This window comes from Staurois parvus, unplaced genomic scaffold, assembly GCF_062004578.1.
Source record: "Staurois parvus isolate SC_StPar_1 unplaced genomic scaffold, SC_StPar_1.0 ptg000120l, whole genome shotgun sequence".
Taxonomy (NCBI): Eukaryota; Metazoa; Chordata; class Amphibia; order Anura; family Ranidae; genus Staurois; species Staurois parvus.
The window spans coordinates 2,275,387-2,298,819 of NW_028317916.1; the positions used below are offsets into that span (position 1 = coordinate 2,275,387).

At 41.8% G+C, this 23,433-nt stretch overlaps 1 protein-coding gene across 1 annotated transcript in view; it reads right to left on the reverse strand.

Annotated features, from left to right (window-relative positions):
• WNT2 (Wnt family member 2) overlaps positions 1–23,433 on the reverse strand; it is a 118,036-nt gene that overhangs the window by 56,668 nt on the left and 37,935 nt on the right. The window contains exons 3-4 of the mRNA XM_089672095.1: positions 10,289–10,566; positions 8,785–9,049 (exon numbers count right to left, since the gene is read on the reverse strand). Coding sequence (XP_089528221.1) covers positions 8,785–9,049; positions 10,289–10,566 — 543 coding nt within the window. The remainder of the gene's footprint in view (positions 1–8,784; positions 9,050–10,288; positions 10,567–23,433) is intronic.

A 23,433-nucleotide genomic window follows, 5' to 3' on the forward strand; every position in this document is an offset into this window, starting at 1 on the left:
GTATGACTGTTTTTATGTTAACACAAGAAACCAAACAAAATATTTAAAAAAAATCCTAGAGTGAACAATAGAAGACTGTCAAAAAGGCAAAAAAAAAAAAAAAATAATAATACCATCATGATAGAGTCAAAAATAAAATAAAGGCAAAATAGTGACAAGCTCAAATAGGAAACACACACAAAAGAAAAACAGACACACACACACACACACTAATTAAAGTGGTTGTAAAGGCTGAGGGTTTTTAACCTTCATGCACCGTATGTATGAAGGTAAAAAAAAAACCTACAGTATGTGCAGCAGCCCCCGTTAGCCCTCCCGCCCCCCCCTTATGCTTACTTGAGCATCATCTGGATCCAGCAGTGTGCACAAAAGTCCCGACAGTCCAGGGTCTCTCCCTCTTCATTGGCTGAGGCAACGATTGGCTCCCGCTACTGTCAATCACAGTCAGTGAGCAAATCAGGAGAGAGAGAGCGGGGGTGGTGCTGAGGCTGTGTGTGAATGGACACACAGAGCAGATCCCAGGATTAAACATGCTTGGGTGCCCCCATACAAAGCTGCTTGCTGCGGGGGCACTTAGCAGGAGGGAGGGGCCCGCAGAGTCTGCAGGGGACCCAAGAAGAAGAGGATCAGGGCTGCTCTGCAAAAGTATTGAGACATTGGATTCAGGTGTTCCAATCACCTCCATGGCCACAGGTATATAAAATCAAGCACCGAGGCATGGAGACTGCTTCTACAAACATTTGGAAAGAATGGGTCACTCTCAGGAGCTCAGTGAATTCAAGCATGGTACCGTAATAGGTTGCCACCTGTGCAATAAGTCCATCCGTGAAATTTCCTTGCTACTAAATATTCCACGGTCAACTGTTAGTGGTATTATAACAAAGTGGAAGCAATTAGGAACAACAGCAACTCAGCCACAAAGCGGTAGGCCACGTAAAATGACAGAGTGGGGTCAGCGCATACTGAAGTACAGAGTGCGCGGAAGTCACCAACTGTCTGCAGAATCAATAGCTAAAAACCTCCAAATTTCATGTGGCCTTCATATTAGCACAACAACAGTGCATAGAGAGCTTCATGGAATGGGTTTCCATGGATGAGCAGCTGCATCCAAATCTTACATGACCAAGTGCAATGCAAAGCATCGGATGCAGTGGTGTAAAGCACACCGCCACTGTCTGGGTTTGGCGGTTGCCAGGAGAACGGTACTTGCCTGACTACATTGTGCCAATTAAAGTTTGGGGTATTATGGTGTGGGGTTGTTTTTCAGGGGTTGGGCTTGGTCCCTTAGTTCCAGTGAAGGAACTCTTAAGGCGTAAGCATGCGAAGACATTTTGGGCAATTTCATGCTCTCAACATTGTAGGAACAGTTTGAGGATGGCCCCTTCCTGTTCCAACATGATTGAGCACCAGTACACAAAGCAAGGTCCATAAAGACATGGATGAACAAGTTTGGGGTGGAGGAACTTGCTTGGCCTGACCTCAACCCGACAGAACACCTTTGGGATGAATTATACTGGAGACTGCGAGCCAGGCCTTCTCATCCGACATCAATGCCTGACCTCAAAAATGCACTTCTGGAAGAATGGTCAAACTTTCCCATAGACACATTCCTAAACCTTGTAGACAGCCTTCCAAGAAGAGTTGAAGCTGTTATAGCTGCAAAGGGTGGGCCAAGTCAATATTGAACCCTACGGACTAAGACTGGGATTACATTAAAGTTCATGTGCGCATGATATTTTTGGCAATATAGTGTGTGTGTGTGTATATATATATATATATATATATATATATATATATACACACACACACACACACACATATACAGTGGGGAAAATAATTATTTGATCCCCTGCAGATTTTGTACATTTGCCCACTTACAGATGAAGGGTCTATAATTTTTATCATATGTGCATTTTCAATGATAGAGACAGAAGATCAACCATTAATTATGAAAAAAAATGTATGATACAAATGGTATAAATTGAGTTGAAGTTCAGTGAGTAAAATAAGTATTTGATCCCCAAGCAAAACATGACTTAGGACTTGTTGGAGAAACCCTTGTTGGCAAGCTCAGAGGCAAGACATTTCTTGTAGTTGGTTCCCAGGTTTACATCTCAGGAGAGTTTTTGATCCACTCTTCTTTACAGATCTTCTCTAAATTCTTAAGGTTTATTGGATGTCGCTTGGCAACTTGATGTTTCAGCTCCCTCCATAAATTTTCTAAAAGATTAAGATCTGGGGACTGGCTAGGCCACTCCACAACCTTAATGTGCTGCTTCTTGAGCCACTCCTTTGTTGCCTTGGCGGTATGTTTTGGGTCATTGTCATACTGGAAGACCCATCCACGACCCATCTTCAGTGTTCTGGCTGAGGGAAGAAGGTTCTCATCCTAGATTTTACAATACATGGCCCTGTCCATTGGCCTCTTAATGCGGCAAAGTCGGCCTGCACCTTTAGCAGAGAAACAGCCCCAAAGCTAGCAGAGAAACAGCCCCAAAGCATCATGTTTCCACCTGTGTGCATGACTGTAGGGATGATGTTCTTAGGGTCACAGTCAGCATTTTTCTTCCTTGACGAGTCGCGTTAATGTCAGATGAGACCAGATGGTCTCATTTGACCACAGCACTCTCTCCCTTCTCTGAATCATTTAGATGTTCATTGGCAAACTTCAGACAGGCCTGTGCATGTGCCTTCTTGAGGAGGAGGACCTTGCGGGTGCTGCAGGATTTCAATCTATGGCGGTATATTGTCTTAACAATGGCTTGTTTGGTGACTGTGGTCCCAACTGCCTTGAGATCATTCACAAGCTCCTCCTATGTAGTTCTGGGCTGATCCTGTATCTTTCTCATGATCATGCTTACCCCATGAGGTGAAATATTTCAGGAGCTCCAGACCGAGGGCATTGATGGTTATTTTATATTTCTTCCATTTGCGAAAAATTGCTCCAACAGTTGTCTCCTTCTCACCAAGCTTCTTGCTGATGGTCTTGTAGCCCATTTCAGCCTTGTGCAGGTCTACAATCTTGTCCTTGATGTCCTTTGACAGCTCCATGGTCTTGCTCATGGTGGTGAAGTTTGAATGGAATAAAGAAATTTTGTGGACAGATGTCTTTTGAACACACGAGTTGTCATTAGGAGAACCTTTTTAAAGGGACAGGGCTAATCTGTGTACTACATGAGCACATAGCCAGTCTGAGGGAGGCAAAATTATTGTTGGTTGGTAGGGGATCAAATACTTATTTTACTGCAACTCAATTTATAACATTTGTATCATGTGTTTTTTTCTGCATTTTTGGTTCATATTCTGTCTATCATTTAAAATACACCTATGATAACAATTACAGACCCTTCATTTCTTTGTAAGTGGGCAAACTTACAACATCTGCAAGGGAATAAATCATTTTTTCCCCACTGTATATTGCAATACATGTTTAAACTGGCCAACTGTATCAAAATAACCTCTCTAGGGCCAGTTCTACACTGCTCTGCAAATGCTGCTGTGGAAACAATACCAATATAGGGCAATATAGAGAAAGCTAGTAGGTTCAGGTCTGGCCAATGACCTGCAATGCAACAGAAATAAGAAATACCTGTGCTCAAATCCCAATATCTTGTACATGCATATAATTTATCAGGTGCTAAAGGAGTGTGACCACATGTTAACACTAGAAATTCTGGATGAACCCTCTGCACACTGCAATATAACCTTTCTAGCAAAATTTGCAATAAATCTATCATTTAAAATGCACCTATGATAAACATTATAGACCCTTCCTTTTTCTCTGTAAGTGGGCAAACTTACAAAATCTGCAGTGGATCAAAAAATTATTTTCCCCACTTTATATATGTGCCGTTACAATCACTTTAATTGGTCAGAGAGCAGCAACTCTAAAAAGACTCAGGTGATTCTGTCAATCAGCACCAAAAATAGTTTCTAGTTGCAGCTCCAATACATAAATTAGGACCTTTACTATCAAACTAACAGCAGGTCACTGACAGTAACATACATTGGATCAGTAGAAAATTTCTAAATGAGCTTCTATAGTTCATAGAATTTCAAATGTAAAGCCTTTTGGGCCACTTCAGCACGAACGTTGTTCTGTATGGAACTAGTCATAAAGTAATTATAGATACTGGTACAGTAAATTTTCTTGGCCTAAAGGCGGGATTGTGTTATTGGCTAACTGCTCTTCTTGGAAGGCTGCACAAAGCTTGGAATGAAAATAACAGACATTCCTAGCAAAATGAGATTCACCTTTTGTTTTGAAATTTTCATAGATGGTATCACAGCAATCAGCTTTACCCCTCCGCTCCCTCCACGTCTCCCACCGCCCCACACCACATGCAGGAAGACATGCAGCCAACAACTGGCTCCTTGCACACAGTTCCTGCTGCTCCACACCTCCTGTGCGCAAGGCCCCAGGCTGTCAGATCCCCTTCTGTGGCAGGTATGTGTATTTCCTCATATTGGCCACAGGCTCCATTCCCCCAGGCACCAGGGTCTGGTGGGCACTGCTTGCTCTTCTTCCTGAACTGTGCCCCACTGAAGAGAAAGAGCTGCCCACGCACCTATGGTGGCTTAGCCAGACAGGAGCAAAGCCTGCTTTCAATTTTTCAGACTACTACTTTGCTGTGTCCTATTGCAGCCCTCCCAGGTACATAAATCTCCCAATGAACACCCGCATATTGGGTCCTGTATGATCTGTCTCTCTGTGCTCTCTCTCTCTCTCTCTGCTCTTAATTCATCACAGATGGTTATAATAAAACCAGACCCTATTATTAGCCAGTTTCATAAAGATCACAGCAGGACCTTCATTAGTAACTCAGAAGCAGGTATGGATCTACAATGAAGCTTGCTAAAACCCTTATAATAAGCGGCACCAAACAAAGCATTGCACAAGGTTCAGGAGTACATAACACACAGGGTACAGTGCTAAGATGTGCTTATCACACAGGGCACAGAAAAAAATCAGCACAGGTTGTTCACAGCTCACCTCTTCTCCCTCCATCCACAGTTCACCTTGTATCCCCCTGTTGACTGCTCACCTCTTCCTCCCCCATCCACAGCACACCTCTTCCTCCCCCATCCACAGCACACCTCTTCCTCCCCCGTCCACAGCACACCTCTTCCTCCCCCGTCCACAGCACACCTCTTCCTCCCCCGTCCACAGCACACCTCTTCCTCCCCCGTCCACAGCACACCTCTTCCTCCCCCTGTCCATAGCTCACCTCTTCTTCCCCCATCCATAGCTCACCTCTGTTTCCTCCGTCCATAGCTTACTTCTTCTATTACTCAACTATGCACCCCTGTCCACAGTTCATCTTAGCAGCCCACCATCTGCCTATCTCTGCCTCCCTTCCACATTTCACTTCTGCACCCCAATCCACAGCTCTCACCTCTTCAATCCCCAATCTTTCTCTTCTAAATATCCTGCCAACCTTCCCCCCACAGCTCTCACCTCTGCACAATACCCCAATCTCCCCACAGCTCTCACCTCTGCACAATACTCTAACTTCCCCACAACTGCTTCTCTGCGTACAACCGCCTTCCATCCCCTTCAATGTTCTCAGCTTGGCAAAAATACCCCCCCACCCCCACCGCTCTCATCAAAGCACAACTCCCCCCCTTTCCCAGCTCCAACCTATGCACAACACTCTAACCTCCCCACAACTGCTTCTCTGCGTACAACCACCTTCCATCCTCTTCAATGTTCTCAGCTTGGCAAAAATACCCCCCACGCCCACAGCTCTCATCAAAGCACAACTCCCCCCCTTTCCCAGCTCCAACCACTAAACAAACCTCCCTCCTTCCCAGCTCCCGCCTCTGTAGAAATCCCCCCTTCTTGCCAGCTTAGCTCTCATCTCTGTACAGCTGCCCCCCCTTTCCCTTCACAGCACTTAACTCTTCATAAATCCCCCACCCTCCAGCTGGCACCTCTGCAATACTCCTCCAACCTTCCCACAGCTGCCTCTCTGCACAACTGCTGGCTCCTTTCCTCCACAGCTCTCTCACCAGTTCACAAAAGCTTCATAGGGGTGCAGCTGGCACTACTCTGTTAGCTGTGCACAGGTTTTTTTTTCCACCTATCAGAACTGTAGCACAGAGCCAAGGAGGAGTTTCAGAGCACTTCACTCTGTGCAACATGCCTGACAGGTGGGAGTGGGGATAGAAACTGCCTCCTGAAGCACCAAAGAAATGAAAAAAAATGCGTTCAGCTGTGGCTTCAAGACTCAGGGCACTCACAAACATATGCCCCACCTTACCCATGCCTTGAGTGCCCAGAAATAGCACACCAGTAAAGGAAGTGAATAGTACAAAAACTTCCTCCACCTCCTTCTGTGTTTAGTGACAGGCTGGGGAGAACAGGGCTGCCAGAGGTGGCAGAACTTAAAAAAAAGCCCTGGGTATATTACGGCTTACAGTAAACAGAATTCTAAGATAGCACAAAGGAAAAAAATAATAAGGAAGCTAAAATGAAGTACTTCTTTTAAATCTTAGAAAGACGTCATTCCTTTCAAAGTGACCTTATGCGAACAGTTAATACCAGACGTACAATTGAAATTCAGAGAAAATAGCACAGTCTGAGAGGAACATTATAAAATCAGGTTAAGTGCATCTTTGCTTATTTCATTCCTTAAGTGCACTCTCTACATCAGCTCATTCTATGTAAATCTGACATCGTAATCAATACATTTCAAGTACTGATATACAGAAAGATGTGGATTCTGAAAGTGAAGTCACCACACTGATATCTAACATTGGAAACTGCTATTTCCATTAGGGTTGATAAGTACGTCACATCAAAAACAAAAAAAAAGATCTTGTGTATAATAGCTGTTCATTAAAAGTAGATCCACTGAGCAGCAACATTATGTCATTGCTTTCCATTGTGAATAGTAATGTTCACTCAGGGTAGATGTAAGATTTCATTTTCAGTTTTGCATCTTGTACTGGGGGAAATTTCTTTATTGGTTTCATTTTGTCAATGGATTAAAGTCTAAGTTCACATTTTCCTGGAAATAACCAATGCAGTCAAGGGGCCTCAGTAGGTATTAAACTGCGCAGCTTTATAAAATGTTTGTTTATCTTATTGCCATTTGCCCCCCCCCCCCCCTTGGTGGCCTGGCCGAAAAACTCCCAGTTAGCAATTCCTACGTGCTGCCTTGTTGCTAGGAAGCAAAAACTATTGTTTTTCCCTCTAGTAAACACTTAAGTGGTGCATAAACTCATAGTGAGTGGGTCATGGGACGCACACAGCCACTATGCTGGTGTATCATGTTGGTACAGTTAGTCTGAATGCAAGCCCCTCACTTCAGACATGAACTGTAGTCATTTATAAAATGCCATGTATTTCTGCTGGACTATCATTTGATTCTGAAAATGTCATCCCCATGCTGTCTTATAATTGCTTTAGTTTTAGCCTAGGAATTGGTTCCTGCCAAGTTTTTTGGCTGTATATTGGTAACACAGTTGTGTGAGGAAGGAATTCAAGAAAACGTCATCTGTCCACTGAGTAACATCCCCATGGTTTGTACTGTAACATTGCCCTAGATAAGAGATGGGGCATGCCATTATTCAGTTGCTTTTTAAAGAGTTTTCAGGGTTGTCATTGTGATAATTGCTATTCTTGGTAAGATGTTGACCTGTAATAGGCATGGAGAACAAGAGTTGAGACTTAACCAGCTACTTTCTTTTTCAGGTCAGTAAACCACTAAGCATTAAAACTAAAATCAGAATGATGTTCACTTTTTTTTTGTTACTGAATTTTATTAATGACTTGTCCACACAGGGAATAGAACAATGGCAGTGCGGTTTTACAGTGCAAATCATAAAAACAGTATTTTTTTTATGGCTCTTGCATATACCACAAGCAATATACTTAAACAAGAAAGATACACATAAGCAGGAAGATGAGAGAAATACAAGGAGAGGGAGAGGAGTGTTTCTCTCTGCTTAAGTCCTTGGTCACCAGTAGTAGTTATGACTCTTGTAAAGTAGGCCTATCCAGAGGTATTTCAGAAGGTATATGTTATAGCACATTCTAATGTAAAATAAGATCTGAGGCTCAGCCCAGCTGCGATTTACAGAAATCTAAGTATTTAATCTATAGCCAGCTCACCCAGGTTTCATAATAGTTTTCAGCTTTCTTTTTAATTGCTTCCATAAGTTGTATTTTGTCTATTCGCAATATGTGGCCACAGGTGGAGATCTATAGGTCCTCCAATATAACAGGATCAGATTCCTAGCTGCATACAGGCATCAATGATTTCTTGGGAATGAAGATGAGCATCACAGTGTTCACTTAACACACAGCATCAAATTTTTGCAGAAAGAAAATGTGCATTTATTATTTTATGTGAGTTTGCAAAGCATTGGAACTGCTATCAATGGATAGCAAGTCCAATGTTGGGCTCCTGCAGATTCCTCTGCCAGCTTTTTGCCCATACTGAGGTACAGGCTTTCAGTTGGACAGCAGGAGGGAATGTAAATGGACTACAAGTGCAGTGGTCACTGCACTCTTGTCCACTGAGAACTACAAGTCCATCTGCTACAGTCGCAAATGGGACTTGTAGTTTATTCACTCATAGATTTTTGGCAATTTGTTGTGGGAGAGAACTCTCACACATTGCCAGGAGGTGGCTGGTTTATGGGTTAGGGTGCGCGTGGCACCATGTTACACCCTAAATATTGGTGTAATACGGTGTTAAAGGTGGACTTAGTCTGTAAGTAGAAACTATGTATGATTCTTCTTTTACAAAAAATATCTTTTGTTATAGAACTTACCAGCATCCCTGTCTCTGATACAGTAGTCAGGTGAATTTTCAAAGTATACAAGATCATTGGTAGTAGGCTTCTTAAATCTCTTATTTGCCACTGTGAAGCCTGTTCCATCTTGATTCATAACAACTTGTATAGCCCCATTATATTTTTTACGAAGGAAATCTCCTGATTTTCGAAAATCCCCCATAGTTAGCCAGCATGTCCTTAAAGTACATGATCCACTTACTCCATGGCATTTGCATTCTTGTGTCATGAACCTCTTGACAGCCTACATCGCAAAGACAGAAGAATCAATCATCAATATACAGACCACAAACACTATCTTTATGATTGTACTAGTGTGTATCCAAATAAGTGGATGTCTGTAATAGAAAACATTAGTTTAAAAATATAATTCATGTTATGTACTGTATATTAAAATGAAACTATTCCCGCATGTTGCAGCTTCGGATAGGGACTGTTGATGAATAGCAATTTTCAAGTTGTACCACAAATGCTTGACTGAGCTATTCTGGGACAGTCAAGTTCTTGGTTTAAAATCACTACAATATAGCTTTGAATTTGTATTTATGGTCATTCTACTACTGGTAGGGGAACTCCTGTCCCAGGCCTGAGTTTTCAGCAGAGTGAAACTAATTTTACCCCAACTTTGCCATATTTGTAAAACATCTAAGTTATGAGGTTTGTTGGCTTTCTTCCACATGGAGCACTTTTTACTATATCCAAAAAATGGTTTTTCATCTTATCAAATTGCAGAGGCTTTCCCTATAATTTTTCTGCATTTCCCACGTGTTTTGTCAAGTTTGAAAGGGAGTTCATTAGTGTTTTTTCATAAATGGTTGCCTTATCACTGATCCATAAATCTCATATTGGTGAAGTAGCCCAAATAGTTTCTTCCATCTCAGCTGTGAATCTCTGCCACTCTTACAATTGCCAGTGTCAGGACCTGGTTCACCTGCTGGTGGCACTGTGCTTCCCTGGGTGAAAAGCTGCAGTTTTGGTGTCCACCAGCAGGTGTCTCCCAGCAGCTGGGGCCAATTGGAGCTGATTGCAGGAACCTGCTGGCTGCTATGAGACACTTTCTGGTGGACACCAGAAATTTATCTTTTCACCCAGGGAAACACAGTGCCATCAGCAGGTGAGCTTGGTCCTGACAGCCAGAGAACTCAACAGCACACAACTTAGTGAGCAGAAATAAACGTGAATGTCCTTGAAACTCATCTTTAATCCCAACTCCTGCTTTTTTGTACTCCAGTGAGCTGCGGACCAAGTCATTCCTCACCCAACAGCTTATGTAAGCTGTGAAGCAAGGAATGACCCAGTCCGCAGCTCACTGGGAGAACAAAAAGCAGGAGTTTTGATTAGAAATGAGTTTGAAGGACACCCAAGTTATGTCATCCACTTTGCAAGATAAACCATTGCTTTAGACATATAGTAACCTTACTTGTTTATACCATGGTCATAAGCAACAAAACTGCTACATGCAGTAGACAAAGTAAATTTGTACCTTTCGTCCAGCTCTGTTGTTGTGAAGGTTCATCAAAGCTCTGGCATCTTTTCCTTTTCTTTCTTTTGCATCTACAAAAGCTCTAGCAAACTTGATACCATAGTCTATATTATCACTGCAGCCACCCCAGTCAAAGCTGCCTCTGATATCTTTAAAAGAACCTTTTTTATTAGGATCGCAAGAGCAGGACTTCAGCTCTCCTTGACTGCATGCCCTTGTAATAGCAAATACAACTCCAGCAGAAGAGATGGCATAAACAAAGGCCGATTCTCGGCTACCTGAAAATGACAAGAAAAAAGAACATTATGATTCACATGGAGTCTGTGTGTGGAGGTGGCCATAACAATATTATGATTATATTTTTTCCGAACAGCTTGAAATTTTATATAAAATATTAGTATTACCCTTAAATCACATTCAAATACTCACTCACATATGCCTGTCTTTTAAAGATAATTAGCAAATTTACCTAGGGAAAAGTCAAAGAAAAGTTTTTATTTTTCTCATGCAGCCTATAGCAGTCAAAGGGAATACTAGACATAGGTGAACATTTAAGAGGAACTGTACTCAGGAAGTCGTGCCCAACAAAAGAAGAGGAAAAAGGACCAGTCAAAAGTATTGCCTGTGGTCTTCTTGCAAACTTCCCTCCCATTACTGACTTACCATGCCTTGTTTTACATGGAGTCTGTGTGTGGAGGTGGCCATCTTGGTGTCAAGCAGGTTTTGCTTCCTCATGGCAGAGCCTCCAGCAAGGAAAAAAAGTGAGCAGCACAGTAGCGACATCACCAAATCTCACTCCAAATCCCCTACCTTAGAACTCACACTGCAGATATACAACTGAGGTTGTAGGCACATAAGTGCCTAGACGCTCCTATATACCAGAAAGTGTTCTGCTATTTTACCAGAGGAAGACAAAAAAGGTAATTTTTTTCAGGGTACTGCTTTGACACTATTAGTGTTTCAAAATGTTCCGTATAACATAGCAAAATTTCACATTTTTCAAGTCCATTTAAAGAAGTCTGCCATCAGAATACAGGCTATTGAAAAGGTTGTTTCCCCTAGGGAAGATGGTGATGTCTTTAAATTGCTTGGCAAATGTGAAATATATTGGATCTTCTACTTACAGACAAGGATCTGTAGAGATTTGAATTTTGACTGGGATATCACTAATTTTTATGAGTGATTATAGGTTTCCTCTGGCAGGCTATATAAAATATTATCTATTCAGGAATTATTATTATATTCGAGATATAATATATATTTTTGATAAGTTTAATAGCATGCTAGCTTAATTTTTGCTGTTCTGATGTTTTTAACAAGAGCATTAGGCTTTTGTAGGATCCCTTGTGGCAGTTTATTATTTCTTTTCTCTCCTTTTTTTCATTATTGATTTTTTGCATTTAACATGCAATACTTTGATTTTATTTTTTTCACTCATTGTTTTCAGTCCCCGTTGCACCTGTGGATGCATGCCTCTGAATTTTCATTTCATTTTCAGTGTTGCTATACCACACATGAAGTTCCTTTTTTTTTAAATTTAAATATTTATTAATTTTTCATATTATTACAAAAATCCATAAGAAGAGACACAATACATATAAATATCCATACATTTCTACTCTGTCCCTTCTATTTACCTCTTTTCTATTCCCTTCCCTCCCAACCCACCATTTCCCCCCTTCCCCCCCCCTCCCCTCTGCAAGATCTCCAATCTCTCTAGGCCCAGTAACTTCGAATAACTTCCTAGATTAGAGTTTTCTATATTTCTCTTTCAATCCCGATTTTTCCCATTTTTCCCATCGTGAGTAGTATATTTTCATCCTATCTTCCTGAATATGATAAGATTTTTCCATTCTGCTAATCTGGTTTACCCTATTGATCCAATCCTCCTCCGCTGGTATCTCTACCTTCCGCCAATACTTGGGGATCAACCCTTTTGCAGCACTTAATTAGTACCATACACCTGATTCCTTATATTTATTTACTGTTGTCTCAACACTATGTAGGAGACAAATGGTTGGGTCTAATCCTATGTCATTTCCAGTTATTTTTTCTATTAATTTGACTATTGTCTTCCAGTAAACCTGAATTTTTGGACATTGCCACCATATGTGAAACACCGTGCCCTCTTCCCCGCATCCTCTCCAACACATATTTGAATTCTCCCCCCTCATCCTGTGCTCAGTGCTCGGTGTAATATGCCATCGTGTCAAACATTTATAGTTAATCTCAACGTCTCTCATACTAACATTCTCGTGAACTAGTCTAAATATCTTATTCTGTTGATCTTCATCTATCACCACCTCCATATCTCTTTCCCAATTTGTTATAAAAATTAACTTTGTGTCTGTGTCTAGTTCTGAGTATTCTATACATTTTTGTAACTCCGTGTTTCCCATCTCTACGTGTTTCTAATAGCCTTTCAAACATGTTCCATTCCTTTTTTAATCTCAAGGGTTTTGGGAGAGTTCCTATAAAACATTTTAATTGATGATATTTCCACTCATCTATTTTAGTAAACATATCTCCTCCCATCTCTTTTAATTCTTTAAATGTTCTCAATTCCCCCTCTACCAATACGTCCCTCAATTGGATATCTTCCTTTTTAATCCATCTCCCTGATATCTCATCTTTTCCCGGAGGGAAGAATTCCGTGTTTGCAAGAGGCATTAATATAGAGTTGAATTCCCATTTCATGTGTTTATGTAAGTTGTCCCATATCCTTAAGACAATTAAAGTGTAGGTGCTTGTGCCCTCTTTGGTTCTTCTATAATGTGCTGGAACCCATATCATTTTGCTCAAATTAATTCCACTCAGATCATTCTCTATTTTTACCCAACTTTTCCCCTTATGATTAAAAGTCCAATCATAAATTCTTGCTAACATTACTGCTTTGTAGTATCTCTTGACATCAGGTAGTCCCATCCCCCCTTTCTCTTTAGTCCTACTTAGTGTTGCATATGACACTCTTGGTTTTTTATTCCTCCATATATATCTTGTTAACATTTTTCTCATTATCTTAAAAAACACCTCTGGGAGTTTGATCGGGATCATTTGAAATCTATAGAGTATTTTAGGTATAATTACCATTTTAATTAGGTTCATACGTCCTAACCATGATGGACTTCCTCCTTCTAATCTTTTTAGTTCGTCCTTAATCTCATTTATCAGAGAGATATAGTTTAATCTATACAGTTGTTTATATGAGGTAGCGAGTTTTATGCCTAGGTATTTTATATCTTTTTCTCTCCAAATAAAGGGGAATTCTTTTTGTAGCCTTTCTTTTTCGCTCTTTGGTATATTAATGTTCAAAATCTCAGTTTTTGTTGGATTAATTTTTAGATTAGATAGTTCCCCATATTCCTTCAGAATCTTCATTATATTTGGTAATGTTATTCGGGGGTTGCCTACATAAAACAGTAGGTCGTCCGCAAAGGCCGCTACTTTATGTTCTATATTTTCTATCTGGATTCCCTTTACCGCTCCACTATTTCTTATTATTGATAGCAGGGGTTCCAGTGTCAATACATACAGCAAGGGGGACAATGGACATCCTTGCCTTGTTCCATTGGACATCCCAATGGATTCCGACCTCTCCCCATTTACTGTGATGATTGCGGTGGGCTCCTTATATAGTTTACCTATCCATTCTCGCATTCTCTCTCCAATCCCCAACCCTTCCAAGTTGTCTATCATAAAGCCCCAGTCCATTCTATCAAACGCCTTTTCGGCATCAATTGACAAGAGCACCACCGGGGCTTTCCCTTTTCTACTTTTCTGGATAAGCATCAGAGTTCTCAAGCCATTATCTCTACCCTCTCTCCCCTGGACAAAGCCCACCTGGTCTCCATGGATCCATTCGGGCATTAGATCTTTCAGCCTGTTTGCTAGGACCTTTGCGTACAACTTAGTATCTGTGTTTAATAGTGAAATTGGTCTGTAGCTAGAGCACTGAGAGGGATCTTTTCCCTCCTTGTGGATGAGAACTACATGGGCCTGAAGGGATTCCCTCCTCACCTCCATCCCGTCTCCCAAGTCATTCATATATTTCTTTAACTTTGGTAACAGTACTTCACTAAATTTTTTATAGTACTTAACAGTATAACCATCCGGGCCTGGGCTTTTCCCTCCCCCTGTACTTCTTAATGCTACTTCTATTTCTTCCTGAGAGATTTCTGCCTCTAGGGAGTTCAGTTGTGTTTCACTAAGCTTTGGCAATCCCGCATTTTTTAAATATATCCTCCTTTTTTCATTAATACCTTCTCTAGTTTCTTTTGATGTTCCTTGGAGGCTGATGTTATACAACTTTCTATAATACTCCGTGAATACTTTAATGATTTCTTTAGTTGAGTGGACCATCTCCCCCTTAGGGCTTTTTATCTTTTCTATATAATTCCTGTTTTTCTTCTTATTCAGGGCTCTCATTAAGTATTTTCCTGGTCTATCACCCCATCTATATCTTTCACTTAATACTTTATTATATACTCTTCTCCTCTCCTCATCCATCAATCTCTCTAATTCGTCTTTTTTATCCCTTAACTTCTGTCTTGTTTCTACTGTTATTTTTTTCTTATGTATCCACTCCAATTCCAGGATTTCCTTTAAGAGTCCGCTAACCCTCTCTCTTCTTTCTTTTTTCTTCCTTGCTCCCATCGCAATCAGGATTCCTCTTATATATACCTTATGACTTTCCCATACTGTAGCTGTCGATACTTCCTCTGTTTCATTCTCCTGGAAATATACCTTAATCTCTTCACTGATCCTCTGCACAATATCCTCATCAAAAAGAAGAGCCTCATTTAACCTCCATCCTAAACCTCCCTTCCACCTTTTTCCCCCATCCCATTTTCATTACAACTGGGGCGTGGTCCGAAAAAGTTCTTGTCTCTATTTCTATTTTAACCAGCATTTCAATGAGTTGATGATCTATTAAAATGTAATCCAGTCTCGAGTATATCTCGTGTGCATTAGAGAAGAAGGTATAGTCTCTGTCCTTCATATGCATTATTCTCCAGGTGTCCACCAGTTGGTACTCGTGGATCACCTTCCTCAAAGCTCTCAGGGACCTACCCCCTTCTCTCTGCACAAGGGAGGTTGCATCTATCTGTGGGTCCATACAGAGGTTTAAATCTCCTGCTATTATCAAATGCCCTTTTTTAAAATCTATCAATTTTTTTAGCAGACCCTTCAGAAAGATCTCAGGTTTCTTGTTGGGGCAATATATATTGGCTAGTGTGCATTCAATTCCCTGTAGTTTACCTTTCAAAAACAGGAATCTCCCTTCCGGGTCAGTCCTTCTATCTTCCAACTCAAACCTCATATTTTTTGCCAATCCTATTGCCACCCCCTTTGCTCTTTTAATTGGAGAGTCAGCGTAATACCATGTAGGATAATATTTGGATTTTAGTTTCACATTAGATTCTATCTCAAAATGTGTCTCCTGCAAAAATACCACTGACGTTGCCCTATGATGTAGCTCTTTAAACAACTTGAATCTTTTCCCAGGGCAATTTAACCCATTCACATTATATGTTATAAACTGTATTTCTTCCATCCTTCTTGATTTTGTTTATCTCTCTTCTAATTCGTCTCCTCCTATTAGGCCCAGATGACTTGCAGAATATTAGCCCCACCCCCCCTCCTTCCCCCCTCCTACCGCCCCTCCCGCCCTCTCTTTTTTTTCCCCTACCAGTTTTTAGGCGCATAAACTGCCTACAAATCATTTGTGGATCCATTTCCACCATTGATTAAAATTTAGGGCGTAAGCTCCACCTATGTACGGCTCACCTCATCTCCGACCCGCCCGATTCCCTCTCTCTATAGTCTAGACTCAGCGAGAGTCATTACTCTTTACCTCCCACCCTTAACCGTATCCTCTAAGCGGATCTCGACCTCCGGAGGAGGAAGACCAGTGGCGAGAGAGTGAAGTAAGAGAGAAGAGAGCAAAAAAAAAAAACTCATTCTCTACTTAATTCTCCCTCCCCCCTCCCCCCGACGTGCTGCCAGTCCTCTTTTCTTGCATTAGTTATATTTCCTTTGTCTTCTTTTTCTTCTTCCCACCCAGCTATCTCCATTCTATGCAAGTCCAGTCTATCACAAAAGTCTCTTAAATCTTCCGGAAATCGCAAATACGCTGTAACCCCATTTTTCCAGCCAATTAGAAATGCTGAGGAACCCCATCTATACTGCACATTCTGTTTTCTCATTTGCTCCAACAGGGGTTTCAGGGATCTCCTTCTCCTTAGGGTCTCTACTGTTAAGTCCGCATAAATTTGGATAATCAAGTCTTCAAACTTAATTAATGATCTTCCCTTGGTCTTCTTCCAAATCTCCTCTTTAGCCCCAAATTTTTGGAACTGGACAATTATGTCCCTCGGTCTTTCCTTCTCAGTAGCCTGATTGAACTTTCCTATTCTAAATACTCCGTCTAACTTGATCCCGTCTGTTTCAGGTCTATCTCTTATGGAGTTTAGGATTTTTTTGACTAGTTCGTATAATATTTCCCCTTTAGCAGTCTCTGGTATTCCTCGTATTCTAAGATTACACCTTCTTTCTTTATTTTCTTGAACTTCCATCCTATAGATCATTTTTTTCTGGTTGTTTTCTAATTGGCTTATTTTTTTTCTTAGATTATCTATGTTCTGGGCCTGGGTTTTAACTTTCTCCTCCGTTTCTTCCATTCTTGCTAGCAGATGTCCTAAATCGTTTCGAATAGCTGTCATTTCATGTTTTATCGTGTTTTCCAGATTTTGAAACATTTCAGTCATCTCCTTCTTATTTGGTACCTGTAGTTCACCTTCAGATCCTTTCCTTCCCAGGCCATCCACTATTTGTTGGCTACTGCTGCTATTCAAGCTCATTGATAATCTAGGACTACTTCCTGAACTAGTGTCCATTTCCCCCTTTGCACCTTGGTCCCTTTCTGGCGTAGTATTTCCATATGATGTATATTTCTTTATTGTTCCTGTTTGGGACCCTTTGGGCCCTGCTCCCTTGGGACCTTTATTCTTCATGTCCTCTAAATGTCTTGGTAGACTTGCAATTTTTCCTATATCCTTTACTCTCCTAGGACACCTGGGCCTCCTCTCTTCTTATCTTCTAGCCCCTGGGAATCCTCCCCCTCCTTCACCCCCTAGTAGCCTATGACACTCAGGGGTTCACCACACAATAAGCTCCCAACATTTTTCACTCACACCTCCTTTCTCAGGACGGTGACTCCATACTTGTGTGGGGGGTCTTCACTGCTGCTCAGTCCTGGGGGGGGGGGGGGATTCCTCAGGGTTTCCGATACTATATTTCTTTCTTTCCTCCTCCTTTCACTTTCCTTTCTTGGTCCTTAGAAGTCGACTCAGGGAAGGAGAGTAGCTCTTCTGATATTTATGGGTCCCTCTGACCCAGGATCAAACAGCCGGCCAGGGGGTACAGGCAGCTATACGCCAGCAGCACCCTGTCACTTCAGGGCGTCAGCCAGCATCCACTTTCCCTCAAGGGTCCTCCGTATCTGGCCCCTTACTCCTGCAGCATCTCTCCTCCTCTATCCGCACAGGTTCCCATTCATTTGGTGCCAGGGGAGCCGACCTGTCACTGTCTCTCTGCGAGGAAAACCGGCCGGCGTCTCTACTACCCAGTCATCCTTTGCGGCGAGCAGCGTGCTCACACTGCCCAACCTCATTTCCCCGGCAACCCGGCAGCTGTCCTGGGATCTCCCCAGCAAGTTCACCTCCCGGAGGTCCGTGCAAGCTCCGCTCTCCCGTTTCCACACCCGCCTCTCTCTCCCAGGGCCCTCAACAATCCGGTGGGGCTTCACTCCGTGAGGGTCTCGGGATGGTCAGGTTTGAGATTATCGGAGAGCACTCATATCGTGCTCTCCGACGCCGTCATGTTTAGGCTCCACCCCCAGTCGCCACACATGAAGTTCCTGACCATGGTTGCTTTTTAGGGGCTTGGACTCATATGCTACATGATGCACTTTTTATTCACCTCTTTACATTTTCTGAGTGGTTTACTCACACTAAAATTGACCTGTTGATTATGGCATTTATAATCCTGCCACCAGCAGACCCCCTCTTCCATGATTAAGCCCCCAGGGGCAGGGGGAAACATGTTGGGGGCATGGCTTGGATGAATCAATCTGAGAATGCTTTTACCCGATCATCATCATCATCCCGAAACCTAATGGCAGTCAGGGTGCCATTGTCTAGCCTGTAGAGGTCTGTGCATCCCTCCATGAATATGCCTCCCCAGACCATCACTGACCCACCACCAAAACAATCATGCATCATCATGTTGCAGGCAGCATAACGTTCTCCACGGCTTCTCCAGACCCCACTTCTCCAGAATGAGGAAAGAACAAACAGAGGGCGCACAGGCCTAGTGCATTACCATAAAAAAATGTTTAATAAGAAATTAAATAGGTGTTGTACTCACAAACGACAAAGTCAAGGCACATCATAAAAGAACAGCTGGGTCAACACCGCGCTGAGTAACAGTCCGCAATAGGGAGTGTAGACATCCAATAGGCCGACGCATTTCGAGGATTTGCCTCTTGCTCAGAGCCCTCTGAGCAAGAGGCAAGTCCTCGAAACGCGTCAGATTCGTTTTTGAGTACAACACCTATTTCATTTCCTATTAAACATTTTTTATGGTAATGCAATAGGCCTGTGCACCCTCTGTTTGTTCTTTCCTCATTCAGTATATCTGGATTCCCCCGGTCTAGTTGAGGGCAGCAAGGTGTGCATGTTCCAGGACATTCTTAATGTGGTTGTAGCCTGCATTGAGTCCACCCCCAAGTGCAGGAGCATTTGTGTTTGTTGGTTCTTTGCCCACTTCTCCAGACTCAGACTTCATGTCTGTCACATGTGTCCAGGGTGAACATGCTCTCATCTGTGAAAAGCACAGGGCACCAGTGGCAGACCGGCCAATTCTGGTTTTCAATGGCAACTGTCAATTGGGCTCTATGGTGCCGGGCAGTGAGCACAGCGCCCACTAAAGGACGTCAGGCCCTCAGGCCACCCTCATGAAGTCTGTTTCTGAATTTTTGGTCAGAAACATTCACACCAGTGGCCTGCTGGAGGTCATTTTGTAGGGCTCTGGCAGTGCTCATTCTGTTCCTCCTTGCATAAAGGAGTAGATACCAGTCCTGCTGATGGGTTAAGGACCTTCTACGGCCCTGTTCAGTTCTCCTACAGTAACTGCCTGACTACTGGAATCACCTCCATGCTCTTGAAAATATTCTAGCAATGGCACGAATTGATGTGCCATCCTGGAGGAGTTGGACTGCCTGTGAAGCCTCTGTAGGGTCCAGGTATTGCCTCATTCTACCAGTAGTGACACAGACCCGTGCCAAATTCAAAATTTGTGAAAAACAGCTGGAAAAGATGAGTAGAGAAAAAAATGTCAATGGCCTCCACCTGTAAAACCATTCCCGTTTTGGGGGTCATCTCATTGTTGCCTATCTAGTGCACCTGTTAATTTCATTAACACCAAAGCAGCTGAAACTGATTAACAACCCCCTCTGCTACTTAACTGACCAAATCAATATCCCAGGTTTTTAATTGACTTGATGATTAATTGACTTGACTGATTAAAAATGTTCCCTTAATTTTTGTTTAGCAGTGTATATACAGTGGTCAGCACTCAGTACACCCCAACATATTTGTCAAAAAACCTTTACTTTACTTTCAGAATCAGCATTTTCTATGCGACACTATACCACAAAATACTTCCGCAAATGTGTGCCATTGAATGCAAACAAGATTTGTTAATTTGCAAACAAAGTACCATGTTGCAAAAATTAATACACCCCAATGAAAGTCTTAGAAACAAAGCTAAATTTTAAACAAAAAAATGCAAATAATTCATCTGTAGGTGAGTCTAATTATTTATTAAACAGGTGTCCAACAGACAGTTGATTATAAAAAGATGTTACTTAAAGAAAACCCCTTCCCATTTCATGTGTTCATCAATGGCACCACATGAAACAGAAATGTCACAAGGCCTGAGAAAGAAAATAATTTCTTTACACATGAACGGTGAAGGCAACAAGATTAGCAAAGCTGTACTTAGTCAAAATACTGTAGCAAAAGCGATACAAAAATTTGACACAGATGGAACTGAAACCATCTCACAGAGATCCAGGCTGTCCATGGAAGTTGACAACTCGAAAAGAGCGTCTTCTGATGAGAAAGGTTGAAGAAAAGCGCTATTCAAGTTTACTACAGTTAGCTAAAGCAGAAAGCCAAACTGGGGTGATTGTTTCACATGACACAATATGGCATACACTGCAGAAGAATGGCATGCATGGGTGTCGTCCACGAAGGAAGCATCTCCTGAAGCCCATGTGCAGAAAAGCCCGCCTAGAATCTACCAGGGCCCATACTGAAAAAGAAGACTACTGGGACTCTCTATTCTGGAGTGATGAGACCAAGATACAGGTTTTTGGAAAAATGCATGGCACTTATCATGAAACATGGTGGTGGCAGTATCCTGTGGGGCTGAATGAGTGCTACTGGTGTCAGGGAGCTGCATTTCATTGATGGAATCATGAATTCACAGATGTACTGCTCTATATTGAAAGATAAGATGCTACCATCACTCCGTGCCCTTGGTCGTCGTTCTAACATGACAATGATCCAAAACACACATCTATGGCCACTGTTGCCCTTCTGAAGAAGAACAGGGTGAAAGTGATTTAGTGGCCAAGTATGTCTCCTGATCTGAACCCAATCGAACACCTATGGGGAATTTTGAAGAGACAAGTTGAGCATCACTCTCCATCCAGCATCCAGACTTTAAAAGAGGTAATTCTTAACCACTTGAGCGCCAGAGGATTTACCCCCCTTAATGACCAGGCCTTTTTTTGCTGTTTGGCGCTGCACTAATTCAAATGATAATTGCGCGGTCATGCAATGCTGTACCCAAACAAAATTTACGTCCTTTTTTTCACACAAATAGAGCTTTCTTTTGGTGGTATTTGATCACCTGTGCGCTTTTTATTTTTTGCGCTATAAACAAAAAAACCACGAAAATTTTGAAAAAAAAACAATATTTTCTACTTTCAGCTATAAAAAATATATCGTAAACTCAAAGTTAGTCATAAATTTTAAGCCAAAATGTATTCTGCTACATGTTTTTGGTAAACAAAATCCCAATAAGTGTATATTGATTGCTTTGTGTGAAAGTTATAGCGTCTACAAACTATCGTATAGATGCTGTAATTTATGCCTTTTTTTGCTATACAGCGCTGCACTAATTCAAATGATAATTGCACGGTCATGCAATGCTGTACCCAAACGAAATTTACGTCCTTTTTTTCACACAAATAGAGCTTTCTTTTGGTGGTATTTGATCACCTGTGCGCTTTTTATTTTTTGCGCTATAAACAAAAAAACCACAAAAATTTTGAAAAAAAACAATATTTTCTACTTTCAGCTATAAAAAATATATCGTAAACTCAAAGTTAGTCATAAATTTAAGCCAAAATGTATTCTGCTACATGTTTTTGGTAAAAAAATCCCAATAAGTGTATATTGATTGCTTTGTGTGAAAGTTATAGCGTCTACAAACTATGGTATAGATCAGGGGTCTGCAACTTTTAAGACATAAAGAGCCACTTAGACCCGTTTCCGAAGGGAAAAAAAAGACTGGGAGCCGCAAAACCATTGCAACATTTAAAACAAATCCGACACTGCATATATTGTTTCTTACCTTAATGCTATATACAGGATCGTGCAGTTAGCTTCATCCCCCATATAGTAATTCATCCCCCATAGTAATTCATCCCCCATATAGTAATTCATCCCCCTATAGTAATTCATCCCCCCTATAGTAATTCATCCCCCCTATAGTAATTCATCCTCCATATAGTAATTCATCCTCCATAGTAATTCATCCCCCCTATAGTAATTCATCCCCCCTATAGTAATTCATCCCCCATATAGTACTTCATCCCGCATAGTAATTCATCCCCCGTATAGTAATACATCCCCCATAGTAATTCATCCCCCATATAGTAATTCATCCCCCCTATAGTAATTCATCCCCCATATAGTACTTCATCCCCCATAGTAATTCATCCCCCATATAGTAATACATCCCCCATAGTAATTCATCCCCCATATAGTAATTCATCCCCCATAGTAATTCATCCCCCCTATAGTAATTCATCCCCCCTATAGTAATTCATCCCCCCTATAGTAATTCATCCTCCATATAGTAATTCATCCCCCATATAGTAATTCATCCTCCATAGTAATTCATCCCCCATATAGTAATTCATCCCCCATAGTAATTCATCCCCCATATAGTAATTCATCCCCCATATAGTAATTCATCCCCCATATAGTAATTCATCCTCCATAGTAATTCATCCCCCATATAGTAATTCATCCTCCATAGTAATTCATCCCCCATATAGTAATTCATCCTCCATAGTAATTCATCCCCCATATAGTAATTCATCCTCCATAGTAATTCATCCCCCATAGTAATTAATCCTCCATATAATAATTCATCCCCCATAGTAATTCATCCCCCCTATAGTAATTAATTCCCCATATTGTCTCAATTCACTTACCTTTGCTCCGCGCGTTCCTCTCGCTGTGTTCTCGCGCTGTGTTCCGGTCTTCAGGGCGGACTGTGAGAGGAGTTCGTCACGCTGCCCCGCCTACATCCTGACAGCTAATGTTCCACGCTCCGCGGGCCGGATTAAAAGAGTCCTGACTTTTGAGGCGGCCGCCCGAGAGGAGGGAGGGGAGCGGGCGCCCGGCACACAGAAGAGCCGCATGTGGCTTGCGATCCGCGGCTTGCCGACCACTGAAACCCTATTGCCTGTCACCTGGTGGGCAGTGTGCTCCGGAGCCGCAGCAAAGATGAAAAAGAGCCGCATGCGGCTCTGGAGCCGCGGGTTGCCGACACCCGGTATAGATACTGTAATTTATGCCTTTTTTTGCTATACAGCGCTGCACTAACTCAAATGATAATTGCGCGGTCATGCAATGCTGCACCCAAACGAAAATTACGTCCTTTTTTCACACAAATAGAGCTTTCTTTTGGTGGTATTTGTTCACCTGTGCGCTTTTTATTTTTTGCGCTATAAACAAAAAAACCACAAAAATTTTGAAAAAAAACAATATTTTCTACTTTCA